The sequence below is a fragment of the Periophthalmus magnuspinnatus genome, chromosome 14, assembly GCF_009829125.3.
Source record: "Periophthalmus magnuspinnatus isolate fPerMag1 chromosome 14, fPerMag1.2.pri, whole genome shotgun sequence".
Lineage (NCBI taxonomy): Eukaryota > Metazoa > Chordata > Actinopteri > Gobiiformes > Gobiidae > Periophthalmus > Periophthalmus magnuspinnatus.
Genome location: NC_047139.1, coordinates 6701470 through 6721898, shown reverse-complemented (window position 1 = coordinate 6721898; position 20429 = coordinate 6701470). Strand labels below are relative to the sequence as shown.

At 40.1% G+C, this 20429-nt stretch overlaps 1 protein-coding gene across 1 annotated transcript in view; it reads right to left on the bottom strand.

The window, feature by feature from the left end:
• LOC117381905 (rho GTPase-activating protein 26-like) overlaps positions 1 to 20429 on the bottom strand; it is a 161695-nt gene that overhangs the window by 75498 nt on the left and 65768 nt on the right. Inside the window, exons 2-4 of the mRNA XM_033978956.2 lie at positions 9682 to 9777; positions 6938 to 6999; positions 6319 to 6390 (exon numbers count right to left, since the gene is read on the bottom strand). Of these exons, the coding sequence (XP_033834847.1) occupies positions 6319 to 6390; positions 6938 to 6999; positions 9682 to 9777 (230 nt within the window). The remainder of the gene's footprint in view (positions 1 to 6318; positions 6391 to 6937; positions 7000 to 9681; positions 9778 to 20429) is intronic.

The following is a 20429-nucleotide window of genomic DNA, read 5'->3' as shown; positions in this document are numbered from 1 at the left end:
TTACTGCCAAATAGCGAATGCAAAGTCAATTAACATCCAAAACAGTGCAATATAAAATCAAACGCATTTATATTATTACTATTATTAAATTATTAAATACATAAATCAACTTTTTTGTAGCTTTTTACCATGTTATAACATTGTTCCCTCACCAAAAACATGCCTAAAGATGCTATAGACATCATTCGTGCATGTCTGAGCAATAAAACGATCTCTCCCAGGCTCGTTTCGAACCCTCTTTACGGTTAGCAGTACGGTTCTGTACAAAGCTCCGCCCACAAACTGACATCACGCATGCTCCCGCGCGACGATTCTACGTAAATACACAAAAACACGATACAAAACTGTACACTACGACTTCACAAACCCGGTACGATAGCGGGATGCGCGGCGATTGTGTTGTGATAGCGCTCTGAAGGGGGAGTTAGCATAGAGAGCAAAGGAAGGAGGTCTCAGAGCAACAAAAACTCAGCAAATATGGCTTTTTCAAAACGATAAAACATAAAATGGTGATTTAAATATGTTACGTGTTACAGTTAATACCCAATAGAAGTAAAATACCCCGTCTTTAAATAAATGCTCATTAAGTTTAATTTTAAATCGAGCTTAATTATAGTTCGTGGAGTTGCAACAGTTATAAATGCCTTTGTTTTGCAGGATGTGCCTATACGATATAATGATTACTCTTCGTTTCAGTTGCTATTGTGACAGAAAACTGAACTCAAACTGTATTATTATAAAGTACTTTTGCTTGTAATAAAAAGACGACACATTTCCCCGTCCTTTGTACTGTCGATAAATTATTAAGTACATGTCACGCACGCAATTCAACAGCTCATATAACATCCTGTTGTTTTTTTTTTCCATCCTTGCATCCCAATTGAAACTAATAATGGAAAGTAGATACTCATTTGTAGTACATAAATATAGTTTTGTTATGATACTAAGATTTCACATGTTAAGATCATACCTTTTAATTTACCCTGTCGAGGGCCGATTAAAATGATGTGGAGGGCCATATTTAGCCCGCGGGCCTTGAGTTTGACACATGTGCATTAGAGATTTGTCCTGTAACATGTAGCAAAGCGTGACTATTCAAGGCTCATTGTACATATTGTAATGTAACCACTTTTTAACTTGTTAAATAACGGTTTCTGTGATAAACTGACATTTTTAAAAGTGTGTATCTGGTCGGGACACACCTCCTCACAGACCTTCAGCTCGGCTTCAAATGCGAACTTTTACAGCCTTTTAATTATTTGACAATTTGTTATTTTTCTTCCAGACTCACTTTTCCACACTTAGCTCCGTGTTTGGTGTCAAAATGTTGACGCAGATTGTACCGACCCCGCCTCATAACACAAAAAACACACAGGTTTTTCTCCTCAAAGCACAAACTTGTTTTCACCTTCACCTTTCTTCCTCCCAACTTCCTTCCACGCCGACAATTTTCCTCTTCATGAACATTTTTTGATGATTACTTGCAAATATTCCTCAGTTCCACTTACTGGGAAAGTCTCATTAGTTTATTGTCAGTGCAAACATTAAAGCAGCAGAGACTTATTTTAAAATGAAGGACCAGATAAAATGACGTGGCGGGCCGCATTTGTCCCCCGGGCCTTGAGTTTGACACATGTGATCTAAATCGAGTTTGAAGTTTTGGTATCGGGACGACCCAACTTCCTGAAGTGGGGATTACGTTACATCTTTTACATGATAATTCGTGGCAGAGGACGCCGTTTTATGGGGTTAAACTGGGATTACAGTCAGGAGGACACTGGGTCAGAATAAAATGATCCTCTAGTGGAGCAGATGATCAGTCATGTTTAATACTCCCGTCTCTATAATTCCCCCGACTGATGACAGCAACAGCAGGCCAGGGTTTAAGAGGATTATGAACATTAAAACTTCAAGTATTCGCCACAAGGACGTAATGTTTAGCCAACAAATAACTAGACAGAAGAAGAAAGAAGAATCCTATCGTCCTATTGGTCAGACTTTGTGATGTTCTGATCGACAGGCTTAACAAACACATTTAATTATCTTTTAAAAGTGAACGATGGGGCTTTCCGCAGATATTATTGCTTTGCATGCGGCGTTTCACAGTACGGTATTAAACTGATCTATCTCAAGGGAGAAAAGTGACACCTCCAGGCTAATTTGCTGATCTGTGGAGCGGCGAGCTTGTTCATAATAAGAGCGGATGTTTTTTTAAAGTGTTTTCAAGCCATGAAAACACCTGTATTTGAATAAAATCAAGTTTAATTCCAAGCAAAGCAATAGTATATCACGAAGACGAAGAGAAAAGTTGTACAAATAAAGAATAAATAAAGAAAAAAAGATAGTGTACGGCATTATAAAGCATCTAAGTAAGAATTGAGCTAAAACTGAGCTAAAACTGACCTATAGATTTGAGGAAAAATATGTATGTTTTGCCCTAGAAGTACAGTTTCCAAAAAAAGAAAAAGAAAGACGTTTACAGACAGTGACATTTGTTGATGAACTGTATTAAAATTCTAATCCCATCACAATAAAATCTTCATGGAGGCATCGTTTCGTACGTGTTAGATCGAACAAATGTTTTTGGGGGTCAATATTAACAGTGGAGGACAAGAACATTTTGGGTTTTTCCTGCGCTACGATGAAGGTTAAAGGTCATGATCATAGACTGTATATATAAATGGACATAGCTAACACGCTAGTTCCAAACAGGAAGTGATCACGGACGCGCTTCTGGCTCCTTCGACTCTGGCTCCAATTCACTTTACATTGAAAAACCGTCAGCTTTCTCTCTGTAACTGCTGTTTTTTGTGCGGGCTTCAAAACATGGGAGGACATTGTGTTATTGCCATCCAAAATATCAATATCTAGTCGACATAAACAATATCTTACACAATGTTTATACCTCTCCCTGCGTATATAGCAAGTACAGTCCAGAAATGTCTCCAAATGTAACCAGATTTCATTGTTTATGGAAGTGTAAGATCGTCTTCGTTCTGGGACGTCGTGTGCGGACAGGTCGGCTCTGTAGTGGGGCGGACCCTGTCTCTTCTGGGGTTTATACCTGTAGATTTGAAGCTCACAAAGACGTCATACAATTCCTCCTGATGCTGGGTAGAAAAACTATAAAATGGGTTGGTAATGATGCCCCCTCTGTCCAAAATGTGGAAGAATTTAATATCTGAGACGGTGACTTTAGAACGGTTAAGATATCGCCTCAGTGGTGAGTCCAGTCTTTTAAAAAAAAAAATGGAAAATGTTCTGTAGTGTCTGAAAATTAAAAGGATCGCGGTGTAATACTAACAGTAACTGGTGATTGTTGTTTGCATCTTGTAACGGCTGCATTCGATACGATTCATTCCATTATTATTTTATTCATTTGCTGATTTTGGTGTGTTTGTTTTTAGTTTTATTCGTACAAAGCAAAAAATTCGACAAAAATAATATTAAAAAATAAATAAAAGTGCAGGTTTCGTTCCAGATTGGCCCTTTGGTTGGAGTCTGAACTACAAATATCGAACTCGGCTCCAAAATCGACGCTATATACAGTCTATGCTCATCACAGACACAAACAAACCACTTCATAACGTCATATTTTTAAACTATACTGCACATTTAGAGCCGTTTTTGTGGCGTAAATCTGCGTTAAGGCTTTGGTTTCAATATTACCGTTCATCGTCTGTATTTACTTCAACGATATCGCACTTTTTTTCTCATCGTGATAGGCTTATAAAATTCGTTTCTGCTCATTAAATGTACTTGAAGGTCCTGATTTTGGGCGTACCGTGTAGTGTACGGGCCATTATCTTCTTCGAGGTCGGTTTTCGAGAGATAAAAGTCGACTGCTGCTCACTAAAGCATTAAAACAGCCCCAGTTTGTCCTGAGGAGACCACCAGCCGAGCCTGAGGATTACACACCAGTAATCTCCTATTGAGGTCAAAAGACACCCTGCATATGCACACTGCTCTACAAATAACACTCACAGTAAATATAATATGATGGAGAAGTCATATTAAATATACTACATCAGGGCCGTTTATGTAGCATCATATAGAATGTCTTAAATGGTAAATATCAGCTCGATTTGAGTTATTAGCTGGACTAGTTTCACTTTGACAGACGGTTTATTTATCTTACAAATTTATGTCCCATTAATCAAAGTAGACCTCAAAGCAAAAATATTTTCTCAACTCTCAACTCGTGTAGTGGACCGTGTGAGTATGAATAGCTCCATATCAGCAGTTTTAGTTGATAAAATGAGTCGGTTGTAGAGTAAAACTGAGCGTACAAGTCTAAAAATGTAAATAAATGAACAGAGAAATGTGTGTAGAGTCATACAGCAGGATTTAACCTGTGTGTACCAGGCCCCACTAGGGACAAACTAAAAATGTGTATAAAAGCAAAGATTTTTACTTAGAGCTCTGTCGTTGTGTCTTTAGGCAACACACTTCACCCACCTTGCCTACTATGATTGTGGTGTGTGCGTGAGGGGTGGTGGTGGTTGAAGGGGCTGGAGGTGCAGACTGGCAGCTGTGTTGTTGTTGGTGATTGAGTTGGTGTTGTTGGTGGTGGAGTTGATGTTATTGTTATTGGTGTTGTTGGTGCTGGTGTTGTCAGTGGTGGTTGTGGTGTTGGAGCTGGTGGAGTTGGTGTTGGTGTCCAGGCTCAAAACAGTTCTGTTTATCTGTGCATACGACTGAAAGGTTTTTATTCTGCCTCTTCTCCTTTAATGGTAATTTTATGATGACAAAAGAAACATGGACTGATGGACTTTTATTAGACAAAGTAAAGTGACAGGAAAGTATTTGAGAAGTGACAGGAAAGTTTTGTAAAGTAATGGGAAAGTTCTTAAACTGATCAAGACAGTGTTTAAAGAGTGAGAGAGAGAGTTTTTAAAAGTGCAAACGAGTGGGTGAGAGAGTTGCAGATTGGGTGATTATTTATGTTTTGATTTGTGTGATTTTAAAGTCTTTCTTATTCTGTAAAGCACTTTGAATTATATTGTGTACGAATTGTGCTGTACAAATAAACTTGCCTTGCCTTGGAGGTGTCGGTGTTGTTCGTGCTGGAGTTGGTGTTGTTGTTAATGGTGGTTGTGGCCTTGATTTTGTTCTTGGTGCTGGAGTTGTTGGTGTTGGTGGTGCTGTTGGTGCTGAAGTTGGTGTTGTTGGTGGTTGTGGTGTTGGAGCTGGTGGTGTTGGTGTTGTTGGTGCTGGAGTTGGAGGTGTCGGTGTTGTTGGTGCTGGAGTTGGTGGTGTTGTTAATGGTGGTTGTGGCCTTGTTGTTGTTGTTCTTGGTGCTGGAGTTGTTGGTGGTGTTGGTGGTGTTGGTGGTGCTGTTGGTGCTGGTGTTGTCGGTGCTGGAGTCGGTGGTTGTGCTGTTGTTGGTGCTGAAGTTGTTGTTGTTGGTGGTTATGGTGGTGGTGTTTTGTTGTTTGTGTCGTCGGTGTTATTGTTGCTGTTGTTGTTGGTGTCGTTTCTTGTTGTTGTTGTTCGTGTTATTGTCGTTGCTGTTGTTCGTGTTATTGTCGTTGCTGTTGTTCGTGTTATTGTCGTTGCTGTTGTTCGTGTTATTGTCGTTGCTGTTGTTCGTGTTATTGTTGTTGCTGTTGTTCGTGTTATTGTTGTTGCTGCTGTTCGTGTTATTGTTGTTGCTGTTGTTCGTGTTATTGTTGTTGCTGTTGTTCGTGTTATTGTTGTTGCTGCTGTTCGTGTCATTGTCGTTGCTGTTGTTCGTGTTATTGTTGTTGCTGCTGTTCGTGTCATTGTCGTTGCTGTTGTTCGTGTTATTGTTGTTGCTGTTGTTCGTGTTATTGTCGTTGCTGTTGTTCGTGTTATTGTTGTTGCTGTTCGTGTTATTGTTGTTGTTGTTGCTGTTGTTCGTGTTATTGTTGTTGCTGTTCTTGTTGTTTTTTTTTTGATAAGCAAAGTACTTTTTGTAGTTGTTTTGTTTTAGTTACAAAATCATTTCTCTACATAAGAATAATAAGCCCCATTTACAGTAAAAGCAGCACAAACACGATCCCTGAGCGACAGCCTCCTCTCGACTGTTGTCTCTGTGATGTTGGTGCTGCAGTCGTCTGTTGTGTGTGTTGTTGTGTGTGTGTTGTGTGTGTGTGTGTGTTGTGTGTGTGTTGTGTGTGTGGGATAATGTGTTTGTCAAAGATCTGACCACTGCTCCTATAGGCTCCATTATTAGAGCCCACAGACCCTGTATGGAGGTTTACATAATGTGAGCGGTGATGGCCCAGTGTGTGTGTGTGTGTGTGTGTGTGTGCGCGTGCGGACCCATCTCTGTCACCGGGACGTAGTCTGTACCTTGGCCGCACTGATCTGCTCCTTCCTGAAGCGCTCCAAAGGCATGATCAATACGTCGTTTGCATTTTCAATCTGCAGAGAAAAGAAAAAAAAGACAAGTTAATGCACGAAATGTAGGTGAGATACTGTTCAAAAATGTGTAACGTGCGAAAAATAATAGCAGTTTTTTCATTTCTTTTGGGAATGTATAAAAACTTTTAACAGTATAAATAATTGTTGTTTTTATAATGTTTTTTCTTAAATTTTTTTTATTTATTATATTTTATTTTTTTTATTAAGTAGACCTAGTTACAAACCTTCGTCCCGACTATTGTTCGACGTAAATGCGCAAAATTTGTCTTGCCATAGTACAGATCTATTGTACACGCACTTGTTTAGATCAAGTATAACGCATTTTATCGTCCCATAATGAGAAAATGCACTGTTAGCATGCTAGTCGTTGTTAGCGCCGCACCGTACTGGCTTTTAAAAGTTGCGAGAAGTGCTTATAAACTCATCAAGGTGAATAATTAGGATGCTCGGATTAACTTTGGACAACTGCAAACAATAAAAAAAACATGAAAAACAGAAGTACTTCATTTTATAAGAAAGTAAAAACATGTATCGTATAATGTCTTACCATCCGTGTTCTCTCGTCCTCCAGGTTCTGAAGCACAGCTGCAAACTCCTGGAGCGATTTGGCTGAAACAGACAGACAAGTGCCTCAAGTTGTACAATGTCACTCAGATTTCAGCTTTAATCAAATGTGTCTATGAATAAACTCAAGAGCAAAGAGAGAGGGAAAGAGTCCAGCAGAGAGAAGGTGAAGAAGAAGAGATGAGAGAGAGAGAGAAACACAGGACAGGGTGGGTCTGAGAGAGAGAGCGAGTGAGAGGGGGAGAGAGAGAGAGAGAGAGAGAGAGAGAGGGAGAAGAGGAGGGAGACAGAGAAAGAGAGAGGGAAAGAGTCAAGCAGAGAGAAGGTGAAGAAGAAGGACGGACATGAGAGGGAGAGAAACACAGGACAGGGTGGGTCTGAGAGAGAGAGAGTGAGAGGGGGAGAAGAGGAGAGAGACAGAGAAAGAGAGAGGGAAAGAGTCCAGCAGAGAGAAGGTGAAGAAGAAGGACAGACATGAGAAAGAGAGAAACACAGGACAGGGTGGGTCTGAGAGAGAGAGAGGGAGAGAGGGGGAGAGAAAGAGGGAGAAGAGGGGAGAGACAGAGAAAGAGAGAGGGAAAGAGTCCAGTAGAGAGAAGGTGAAGAAGAAGGACGGACATGAGAGAGAGAGAAACACAGGACAGGGTGGGTCTCAGAGAGAGAGAGAGAGCGAGAAGAGGGGAGAGACAGAGAAAGAGAGAGGGAAAGATAGAAGCAGAGAGAGAGAAAGAGGAGGGAGAAGGGTTAGCGAGAATGAGAGAGTGAGAGAAAGAGAAAACGAGAGAGACAAAGAAAGAAAGAAAGAAAGAGGGATGGGGTAGAGAGAGTGGGAGAAAGAGAGAGGAGGGAGGGGGGTCAGAGAGAGAGTATGAGTGAGAGAAAGAGAAAAAGAGACAAAGAAAGAAAGAAAGAAAGAGGGGGGATGGGGTAGAGAGAGTGAGAGAAAGAGAGAGAAAAGGAGAAAAACAGGGAGAGAAAGAAAGAGGAGGGATGGGGGGTCAGAAAGAGAGAGAGTATGAGAGAGTGAGAGAAAGAGAGAAAAAGAGAGACAAAGAGAAAGAAAGAGGAGGGATGGGGTAGAGAGAGTGAGAGAAAGAGAGAGAAAAGGAGAGAGACAGAATGGGAGAGAGGAAAAAAGAGAAAAAAGGAGAGAGAGAGAGAGAAAGAATGAGAGATAAAAGGAGAGAGAGAGAAGGGAAGGGATAAAGTGAGTGAGGTCAGAGCTAAAGAGAGAGAGAAAAGGAGAGAGACAGAGCGTGAGAGGAGGGAGGGGGTAGAGTGAGAGACAGAGCGGAGAGAGGGAGAAGAATGAGACAAAAAGGGAGAAAAGAGGAGAGACACAGAGAGGAAAAGAGAGCGTGAGAGAGGGAAAAGGAGAGAGAGAAGGATAGAGACAGAGAGAAAGAGAGAGAGAAAGAAAAAAAGGAGAGAGAGGAGAGTGGGGAGTAAACAGATGAGATTCAGAGTCAGGCAGAGACTAAAACATTGATAAAATGTTGGGCAAGTCCATTCACAACAAGTTTACATCAGAAACTATTACATAAAGAAATATTAATACATAACACTTGTACAGGACGAGTGAGAGAAAGAGAGCAAGAGAGAGAGCAAGAGACAGAGAAAGAGAGAGAGCATGAGACAGAGAGCAAGAGAGAGGGAAAGAGAGAGCAACAGAAAGAGAGAGCATGAGACAGAGAGCAAGAGAGAGAGAGAGCAAGAGACAGAGAAAGAGAGAGAGCATGAGACAGAGAGCAAGAGAGAGAGAAAGAGAGAGCATGAGACAGAGAGCAAGAGAGAGAGAGAGCAAGAGACAGAGAAAGAGAGAGAGCATGAGACAGAGAGCAAGAGAGAGAGAAAGAGAGAGCATGAGACAGAGAGCAAGAGAGAGAGAAAGAGAGAGCATGAGACAGAGAGCAAGAGAGAGAGAAAGAGAGAGCATGAGACAGAGAGCAAGAGAGATGAGAGAGAAAGCAACAGAAAGAGAGAGAGCATGAGACAGAGAGCAAGAGAGAGAGAGAGAGAAAGGGAGAGAGAGACTGTGAACGAGAGAGAGATAGAGGGGAGTGTGGAGTAAACAGAGTCAGGCAGAGACACAGACGTGGACCAAAACACTGATAAAATGTTGGGCAAGTCCGTTCACAGCAACGTTTGGAACTATTACATAAAGCTAAAGTTTGAGTCACACAGTAAAATAATCATAAGTCACACACGATAAAAGAGAAAACAGGAACAATCCTTCAACAAAACTGCAGTATTCAAGTACCACTTCAGATCAGAGACGCACTTAACTGTTGTATATTTGACAAACTACACAGAATCTTCAGCGTTTGGTTTATTCTGGAAGTTGCTTTTCCCAAATTCGGATTCACGTTTAACCGGAATTACCGCAAAAAAGAAAGAGCAGTTTGGTCCTGATTATTATTACGGCAAAAGTGGGCGGGCCTAATAAGATCAATAGTGTAGAGATCACTTTAAAAAGAAGCTAGTTTGTCAAATTATCTTATTAACAAACATATTTTAATAAGAAAAATCAGACTTTTAATGCTGAATAACGTGTGATATTGCAGAATGAAAGAGAGGAACACAATCCCTTAAAATAGAAGACGTCTTTGATCGCCCGGGCCATAAATATCCCACCGTTTCCTGCTGATGAATTTGTTCTATTTCCGACCCCAGATCAGAGCGATTTCCGCCCCGCCCCTCCCCAGAACGGAGGCAGTGTTGTGTTACCTATACACATCTCGTCGTCCGTCTCCGCATCGCCGATACACTGAAACTTAAACTCGTTCAGGGAGTCAGCGAATTTCCTCTTGGCCGTAGACAAACCTGGAAGACACAGAGGAAAAACGGGATTAGTGTTAAAGGAACGTTTAGAGCGAAACGTGCCAAAATATCCAATGTTTATGAAGATATTTTTCCATATTTTTGATCGTTTTCAGCTTGTGGTAGTGACAAGAAAACCCAGTAATTTATACGTCTACACGCTGAAAGGTAAAAAAAATAATGGTGTCGCAAAATATTCAACAGGAAATAGCTTGATATTCAATACAGATTTCGTTCTGATCTATGTTATAATGTTGCTTCCTCCACCTTGTGATGTCATGTGGTGATACAGGAAGTGCTCCACTGTGTTTTTAAACTCCGTACACCTTCATTTCTAGAATCATTTGGATCATTTCAGCCCTGGAATTGCTGATTTCTGCTGAACTAAAAGGTAAAACGTAGCTGTTAACTTGAAAACTAACACTGCATGACATCACAAGGTGGAACGGAGCATTTTGAACTTTGGAGATTACTCAAACGTGTGAATCCAGGTATGTTTTTGATGAGATAACAACATTATAACGTGACTAAAAGCTCACAAGAGTGAAGTTTGGGTGATACAGGTCTCAAAATGATTCAGAAAAAGATGAAAACATTTCAAAAAACATCCAAGAAAGTTCTCGTTTTTTGTTTTTTTAGAATTTTTTTTGTATCTGTACCTTCTAAAATGACACTCATGTTCTCATTTCTTTATTAATTGTAATCCAGATAATGATTTTTAGACAACCCTAGTTCCAGTTTTGGTGCTTTGTGATGATAAATGCTCATCTTTGTGAGTGTATGTGAGCGAATAGTACAAAAAAATTAAAAAAATCTTCCATTAAACTTCAGCCGTGGTAACTTATTGAAGCGGTAAAAAGGTGAAAGGGTTTCTTCAATAATACATGAGGCGCTAAGAGTAGTCCTTAAAATGGTCTGCATAAAGGTTTACAGGACATGAGAAAAGACTTAAAGCTACCATTTTTACGCTTATTTGAAAGTGTCAGCAGTCACCTCCAGTTTCTCTCTCTAAAACCATCAAATCAGGCTTGAAATCTACAGGTAATAATGGACTCAGACTTCAACTTTAACAGCCACGTCAAATCAGTAACATCTGCAGCTTTTTACCATTTAAAACAGCGACGTCAAACTCATTTTCACCGAGGGCCACATCAACAAAATGGTCGCTCTCAAAGGGCCAGATGTAACTAAGATAAATGTCACTTTTGCATAGACATGAAAAAATGGCCATTTAACTGTGTATCTCCTGATAAACTGATATTTTAAGACAGTCATACGTTTTAATTTACTTTGTCGCGGGCCACATAAAATGACGTGGTGGGCCGAATTTGGCCCATGGGCCTTGAGTTTGACACATGTGATCTAAAAACATTGCAAAAATCAAAGGTAAACTGTCTAAACCAGACTTAGAGAGACTTATCCTGCATTTGTGTCCAGTAGATTAGACGACTGTCACGTCCTGATCACTGGCCTCTCCAAACGAGCCTCAAGACAGAACAGAACATCCAGAACACTGACTAGAACCAGGAAGTACTTCACACATGTGTCCTGTGGCTCAGGGCTAGAACCAGGAAGTACTTCACACATGTGTCCTGCCTCTTCTCTTTTAATGTTAATTTTATGATGATTATTTGTGTTTTGATTTGTGTGATTTTAATGTCTTTCTTATTCTGTAAAGCGCTTTGAATTACTTTGTGCATGAATTATGTTATACAGATAAACTTGCCTTGCGTAATCGGAACAGAACTGAAGAAGCGGCTTGGATGAGCAGCGAAACGAAACGAAACGAAACATCTTCACTCCTACAACTTCTTATCCAGCTGACAGATTTGACAGAGCTGACATTTTTCTTTTACTACAGTAAGCGCTCAGCTATGTCAGGTCATGAGTAAAAGTAAAACATTGCGTTAGACAGAATGTAAGCATGTTTGTGTATAAATGTATAACTGAAACACAAGGACGCCGTCACGTAAAGACTTGGTCCAATCAAACGCAGCTGGAGAACGTTACGCGGCCGGTCATGTGAAGCTGGATGGCACTGTCCCTTCTGGCGAACACCGCAAATGAAGACAGACAGACAGAGCAGGAGGAAAATGAGCAGAACAGAGGCAAAGAAGAGTCTCGTGAAAAGACGGGTGCAGTCGGGGGGGAGGACGGGAGTTTGAGAGGAGCAGACAGGCGGGACATAACTGGGCATGCGAATATTCCGTTCAGCCGTGACACCGGGCTGCGTTTTCGCTTGTGAGCGGGAGTCGGATGTGGAAGAAACTGACAGTCGCAGAAATGATCGCGCTTCCCCCTCCGAAAGACAGGGGGGGACGAAGAGGAGTGAGGTACAGAGGTTCAAACATGGAAAGTAGAAGTAAGTAAAGTAGTAGAGTAGCCAAAAATTGCACGTCACCCTTGTGTTTTCCTCCCAGTAGAGTTACGTTGAAGTTCCTCTGGGCTCAATTTGACCCCAATTTATTTTTCTTTTAATTCAGCCATAAAATAACATACTTTTTTTTATATATATATATTACCAAATGTATTTTTTTATTTTTTTATTTTGGTTAGTAGGCCGTATTTTAGTAAAGATCGTGTATTTTTGGACCTCAAAATCTCCTGCAACTCTTAATTTCCACCACTGTACTTGACAAACACAGTACAGTGATGGAAATTAAGTTATCTGAGTTATAAGAGAAACAAATTGGGGTCAAATTGAACTTTAACGTAACTTTTTTAACGTTTTTCAGACAGTTCTTATGATACAATCAACATTTTTTTTCCAAGTGGCCCAATTTTCAACCCATTTGATAAAGAAATGTCCAAGTTCTGCTGTGAGTGAGTTATTTTTTGGAGTCATAAATTACCCCAGGACGACACAAAGGTTAAGAGTAACGTTACTTCAAAATAATATTACTCAAGAAGAAGTACAACACAGTGGTTCAAGAAATGATCAAAACATTAAATACTGCACAAAATCTGGTGTTTTCAAAGGACAGACACAAATACGGCAAAAAACCCAACAGAAAAAAACACAAAATATATCTGAAGGAGCGCTCCAAGAAACACAAATGTTCAAATCATTTCATATCGTCAACATAAGGTTTTTGTCTCTTGTAAACTTACAGACAGCGGGAAGGGTAACCACGACTTTTACTCGAGTAAGAGTACTGTTACTTCAATGAAAATGTTAAGTAGGAGTAAAAGTATAATGCAACTACCCACCTCTGTTCAGGATTCACTCACGTTTGACAGTAGTTACTCGCACAAGTTTACAGATAAATAACTCAAGATGGCGAATTTAGAAATGGTTACACCTAATCTTCACTTTCAAATTAATGCTAAAAGGTTTGGAAATAAGATCTATGGTTTGGAACTGTTTAACTACGTCAGGATCCTTCCTTCTGCCGTTTTTCCCTGTTGTCTCCGCCTCCCTTTTGTGTTTTGTCCGTGTCTCCTCCCACCTGGGCGTCGGCTCACCTGATCTGACGCCTAGTTTTTCATCCGCCCCTCGCCAGGTTGTCGCTGATACTTCTCCAGTTAGTAAATGCGTTTGGCGCCATGAAAGAAGTTAGCGTTTTACAGATTTTTTTGTACGACCGTTGCTTTCTCCCGTGTCCAGCTACTTGCCAGTCTCCTCACCTGTCTACCCGCTTGCTAGCTAGCCCGCTCAAAGTAAAACCATGACAAACTAACTCGTTTTTATGATTGTCTAAATGTACGTCGATGTGTTGTTTAATCTGAGCTCCTTTCTTGGCCAGGAGTCCCTTGAAATGTAAATACCGGATTTTTTTCGGAGTATAAGTCGCACTTTTTTTCATAGTTTGGCCATGGGTGCGACTTATACTCAGACTTAGCAGGAAGTGTGCTCGTACTGTATACTTAGACTTGCGATTTATATGTGAAATATACGTTTTTTTCTTCATTATTCTGCATTTTTTTCACATATAAATCACATCTGAGTATAAGCTTTTTTTTCATTATTATGCATTTTTTTGGCTGGTGCGACTTATACTCCAGAGCGACTTCTACTCTGATGTGATTTATATGTGAAATATACGTTTTTTTCTTCATTATTCTGCATTTTTTTGGCTGGAGCGACTTATACTCCAGAGCGACTTCTACTCTGATGTGATTTATATGTGAAATATACGTTTTTTTCTTCATTATTCGGCATTTTTTTTCACATATAAATCACATCTGAGTATAAGCTTTTTTTTCATTACTATGCATTTTTTAGGCTGGTGCGACTTATACTCCAGTGCGATTTATATTCCGGAAAATGCGGTAATCTCAACTTTTCTGGTAAAGTAAAGGTTACAATAAAAAATACACGTCAATAACCAAAAAAAGTAAATTGAAACGGCCAGTATTCAATTTTGAACCATGAGTAAAGAGCATGAATTAATGACAGAACGACAGAAATGACTGTTAGCCCCGCCCACTCAGTCCTTTCTCTCTCTCACGTTGAACCATAACCGAGAAACAACAATCACAGACGCATGGTTTTCCAAAATTGTATCAAAAAATTATACATAAATGGTCTTTCCCTGGCAGTTGCTTCCTAATATTTCTCATCCAACAAAATGTCTTTTAAAATGGATCATCTTTTCTTTTTCCTTCCTGGACAAATACGAGGTTTGTAAAATGATGAAATCGGCAAAGGCGTATCACTTTCAATATGTTTCGTTCCAAACTATTCGAATCTGGATAGAATAAAACGTTTGAGTAACACCGTACAAGCCAACCAATCAATTTTCCAACTTTCAAATCCAGAAATCCGGAAAGTTTGCCGTGAAAACATTCGACCAATTCCAACTCGAAATGTCTCGACGCCCTGCAACTTATCAGAACGGCGCAAAACACATGTCCTTAAGTATGATGTCACCGCCTTGAAATCCACCATCAACTCCAGTTACAGTGAACATTTACAACCGTCTTCTGCGCAATTCCTGATTTAGATCCCTGAAACTTTCCGTAGGAGATTACCGCTGCCATCTTTGATTTACCGTCCCGCTCCAATAACTGACAGTGGCACCATGAGCTTGTCTTTGCGTGTTTTCTTTGTCTCGTTTTTCCATTACTTCAATAGCCCCAAAACATCGCAGATAAAACGATGTACAGTCTGGGTGGCCGCTGTGGGAATCGAGTCTAAATCCAAGTCTTCAGTCCTGGTTTTGGGTCTGGTTTTGGCATGGTTTTCAGGGCTCGTTCGCTCTCCTTCTGACAGCTCCTCTCCACACCTCCACAGCGAAACGTGCTCGAGGTCCTTCGTTCTCCTTCACGACTTCTGCTTTGTATAAACAGCCCGACCGCCCGCTGATGAGGACGCATTAGTCAGTGGACACGTGCGTTTCAGTGGGCAGCGTCTGATTTATGGTCGGAGGCAAAACTGGCGCGAATGACGGCGGAAAACTGAGGAGATGTGCAGAACATTAAAAAGTGACGAAGCAGGTTTTGTTCGGGGAGTCGCCGCAGCTGCCAGGCCACAGTTTTGAATGTTAGAAATGTGAAAATGAAACGGGAAACGGTAGAATACGGGCAAAAGTCTGTGACAATGTGGAATAATATACTATTTAGTTAAAGAAGCAGGTCATCAAGGCAGGTCAGAGGTCAAAGTTGAGCCATAAATACAGCTACAAATGAATACACGGATAATGGATAACTTCAATACCATATTTCGGGAACCCATAGATGAATAAATACTTTCTTTTGATTAGTTTATTGACTTAAAAAGGGGCGTGACAGTGAAAAAAACTCTTAAAACTCACTAAATAACTAAGTATTATGACCCGACGTGCGCTCATAACACCACCACCAGGAGTTCAGACAAAAATAACTTTGTGTACGATGGTCTGCGGTGGTATAAATCCTCACAATCCCAATAAAATCATTGGTTGATTTATGAACATTTGGATCAAGGCTTGACAGGAAATAAAATCAATTCAATCGATTACTTACATTTAAAGCTCAAATTGATTTGTTTGGAAGAAAATCCATTTTTATTTTCCCACTTTATTCTATTGGAAAATGCAAGAAAAGCTCTTCACGGCACTGACTGCTTTGAAAACTGTGGCGCAAAATGTTTAAATGTTTGGGGGTCGTGTTTAATGCAATAATTAAGTTTCATCTCATTCAAAAGATTTCAAAAGATTTCCAGTTGACAGATGTAAATTTTGTCTTTTGCTATGGATCAGACTCGGACGACTAAAGGATTACACAGACACGAGAAGAGGAAGCAACTATATCATCGTTAGAAGCTGTAAAAAGTTGATTTTCCAAAAACACGTCCACTTTAACCCTACTGTGGCACCGACTTTTCCATCACCGTAACTCCGCAACCGTTTGTGCTTCGTGTAAATCCAAACGGCGTCTCAAAGCAGACGCATGAGGCTCTTTAAATATGTTACTGTCATTACGGTAAAGTGCTTATGTCGCCCTCGAAGACGACCAATCAGAGCGCAGGATTCTCCCAGTCAATGAGTCAAAGGAAAAACACGGATGGATGTGTAAAATATAATCCAGTACATTCTGACACTTCCTTTAACATGATTTTATGGCCAAAAAGAATAAAAGTCTAGTTGAGCTATAATGGTCTATAACAGGGCTGTCCAAACTACGGCCCCGGGGCCAAATGCGGCCCTCAGACCAATTTTTGTTGGTCCTCACGCCTCCTACTAAACTGACCCAATTGATCAGGAAGTATTTTTTACTAGAAACTGAAGAGATTTTACTTCTATAACTTGAATAACATCATATTTTATTGTGACACAGACCTAAAAATAATCTAGTCTTATTAACGGTACAATGTCTCTGTCAAACCTGCGTTAAATGCAAGTTGACTCCCTGTATCGACACTGGTTTGTGGCCCTCAGCTTCAAATATGTTTCAGCATTCGGCCCAAGGGTTAAACATGATCACTGAATACAATCGTTTCAGTTTTGGACCATTTTCTGTAGTTTGCGGATCATTTTTAGCAGAACATTCCAATTTTTACGTTTAATTTTCAGACAAAACAGCCCAGTTTGCAACAAAGACGCTACAGCCAAATCGCAGTCACTCAGATATACTCACTTTTTTGTTGAAAATTCCAATAACTACCTAAAGAAAACAGACTGGAGTCATAATCGCGCACAGGTTTACTCTTCACGGAGAAGCCATTACATTATTATTATTATTTACCGTTACATTTCTCATCCTTCTGTCTTTTGTAAAACTGTTTGTATCCTTGGCAAAGCTTTTCACGACGACAACTTTATTCCGAAAGCGACGCTCGGATTTCTTAAAGCTAAACAGGCCTCAGTGTGAGTTTAAGACCTCGTGGTTTTTGGATGAGGTCTTAAACTGTGCGATTGGCCATTGACGCGATGAGGTCAGCGCTCAGTTAATCTTCCATTTTCACAAAACACATGTCCCAGAGCAGTTTTGACACATGCCCTACACATCAGCTGTACAGGGTCTATTAGCTCACCCCGAACACGTGCACAAATCCAAAACACATTTACGCAACGCAGCCAACGCACACGAAAAGAAAGCACCAAACAAAGGAGAATTACATGCCACACTGGGTTTATTGTACAGGCTTTTGTGTAAGACGTGAACTGGAACAAGGGCAACGAAAGGCACTGACATGAAGAGCAATAAAACTAAATATAATGGAATACAATATGGAACTTTTCTGATTAAGCTTTTGTCTGTAATGTCCCATAGTAAGGAATTACATAGATCTATCTCCATGGTGACATTGTAAAAAAAATAAAAGGTTTGTAAATTATGCGTGCAGTAGGTAGTAGTAGTGTGTAAATGTGAGTACTAGAACCAGGAAGTACTTCACACGTGTGTCCTGTGCTCAGGTCTCTGCTCCACGTGAACCATCTCACATGAGGAGGACTAAACCAGGACTAAAGCAGGACTAAACCAGGACTAAAGCAGGACTAAACCAGGACTAAAGCAGGACTAAACCAGGACTAAAGCAGGACTAAACCAGGACTAAACCAGGACTAAACCAGGGCTAAACCAGGACTAAAGCAGGACTAAAGCAAGACTAAAGCAGGACTAAAGCAGGACTAAACCAGGACTAAACCAGGACTAAACCAGGGCTAAACCAGGACTAAAGCAGGACTAAACCAGGAGTCAAAACTAGGACTAAACCGGCATTAAACCGGGACTAAACCGGGACTAAACCAGGACTAAAGCAGGACTAAACCAGGACTAAACCAGGGCTAAAGCAGGACTAAACCAGGACTAAAGCAGGACTAAAGCAGGACTAAACCAGGACTAAACCAGGACTAAACCAGGACTAAACCAGGACTAAACCAGGGCTAAAGCAGGACTAAACCAGGACTAAAGCAGGACTAAACCAGGACTAAACCAGGGCTAAACCAGGGCTAAACCAGGACTAAACCAGGACTAAAGCAGGAGTCAAAACTAGGACTAAACTAAGAGTCAAAACTAGGACTAAACCGGCATTAAACTGGGACTAAACCAGGGCTAAACTGGAGCTGAACCAGGACTAAAGCAGGACTAAAGCGGGACTAAAGCAGGACTAAAGCGGGACTAAAGCGGGACTAAAGCGGGACTAAAGCGGGACTAAAGCGGGACTAAAGCGGGACTAAAGCGGGACGAAACATGGAGAATCAGTGTTTCAGTTTTCTGCAGTTAAAACCTGGAACATTCTTCCTGAAGATGTGAGACAGACCTCGACTTTGACGATGTTTAAATCCAGATTCAAAACGGATCTTTTTATCTGTGCATATGACTGAAAGGTTTTTATTCTGCACTTTTCTGCTTTAATGTTAATCTTATGATGATTATTTGTGATTATTTATGTTTTGATTTGTTGTATGGTGATTTTAATGTCTTTTTTATTCTGTACTTTGAGTTACCGTGTGTATGAATAGTGCTGTACAAATAAACTCGCCTTGAGAGGTAGAGTATATTTCAATCTAAACTATTTGAATCTGGATTGAATAAAACTTTTGAGTAAAAAGTGAAACAATCACCCAATCAATGTCATATCCAGAGAGACACAACCTGCCCAAGTTACAGGTCAGATCTTTGTAAAGGCGACCCCGCTCACAGCAAAAATGTGTTTTTTACAAGGTATTTTTGAGTAAAATTACCTTTAACTGAAGAAATTGTTTAATGCAATACTGGGAAATGTATGTCAAAGAAAATGAAAGTACATTTTACAACAGTCTATTATTGCTCTAACTTAGTTTTAGAAAGAAAAATAACAATAAAATGGCTGTTACATAACATAAAATAAATGTAATAAATCAAATACGTTTTATTCTGTTGCTTACATCAAACATTTCCTTTAATATTTCGGCAGCAAGACCCAAAAACCACATTAAACCTAAATCATTATCTAGACTGGATCTCAGCAAAGACAAAACAGACGAGCCTGTGTCTATTTGACCCGGGACACTTCCCTTTAAGACCCACAGCGCAGAGAGGACACACCAAACGTGACCTCTGAACCTTAACTTCCCCTTTAACCTCCCCCAGCCATGGCAACAGGAGTCAAAAAAGAAGTCATCTGTACTTCCTGGTTGGGATTATAAACTTTCACTACTTTTTGGATCATTGTTGGGTCAAAATGGAGTTTCCTCTTGTTCTGGGTGTTGCCGTGACCCCGTGTGCTCGTTACAACAGGAAGTGTGGTCATAGTACAGCGTGTTTTGGGTTGAAAAGTTGGTTTTAGTCAATTTGGCAGAGACACAGATATGTTTCATCATCGTAAAACAGCAATTTATTCCATTCCTATGTATGGATTTTTATTTTATTGAACATATTCTGATTGGATTTTTTGTCATGTGCTAAATATTTTGCTGTTGGTCTAAAATTCAGTACATTTTTCATATTTTTAGCATTGCGTTGGCAGATGTTGGATGAGGAGAAAACCATATTTGCTTCTGTCTGCATCTCATTCGTTACATGGGCCGGTCTGTCATTTAAGTAGCTCTAAAGGTCAAAGGTCAAGGACAATGATTAAGCACAAACAAATCGACCATTTGCAGTTCTCACCATCCGTCACTGCCAAATCTCTTTCTGGCAAAAATCAATAGAAGCACTTTCCGTTTGAGAAGAGAAACTAAAATTAAGGTTTTAAATTGAGCAACTGCTGATGAAAACTGAAACTAACAATATGAGAAACAGTTAAAGTTCCCATATTACGTTATTTCTGAATCTGTTATAATGTTGTTTCCTCTTTTAAAACAGACCTGGAGTTGTGTTTTTGTTTCATTCACACATGTTTAACACACAAATCCTGCATATTTAGGCTTCTCTCAGACAGAAAACACTCTGTTCCACCTTGTGATGTCATCGTGTGGTAATACAGGAAGTGCTCCCACTGTGTTTTTAAACTCCACACGCCTTCATTTCTAGAATTATTTGGATCGTTTCAACCTTGGAATTGACCATCTCTACCGAACTAAAGATAAAAGGAGCTGTTAACTTGGCAACTACCACTTCATGACATCACAAGGTGGAACAGAGCATTTTGAGCCTTGGAGATGTAACAGACTAATAATAAAGTGAACAAAACACAACTCCAGGCATGTTTTTGATGAAGTAACAACATTATAACATGACTTAAAGCTTATAAGAGTCCGTCTTGTGTAATTTTAGACCTTTACAATATCAAAATAAAGTATTATAAAGTA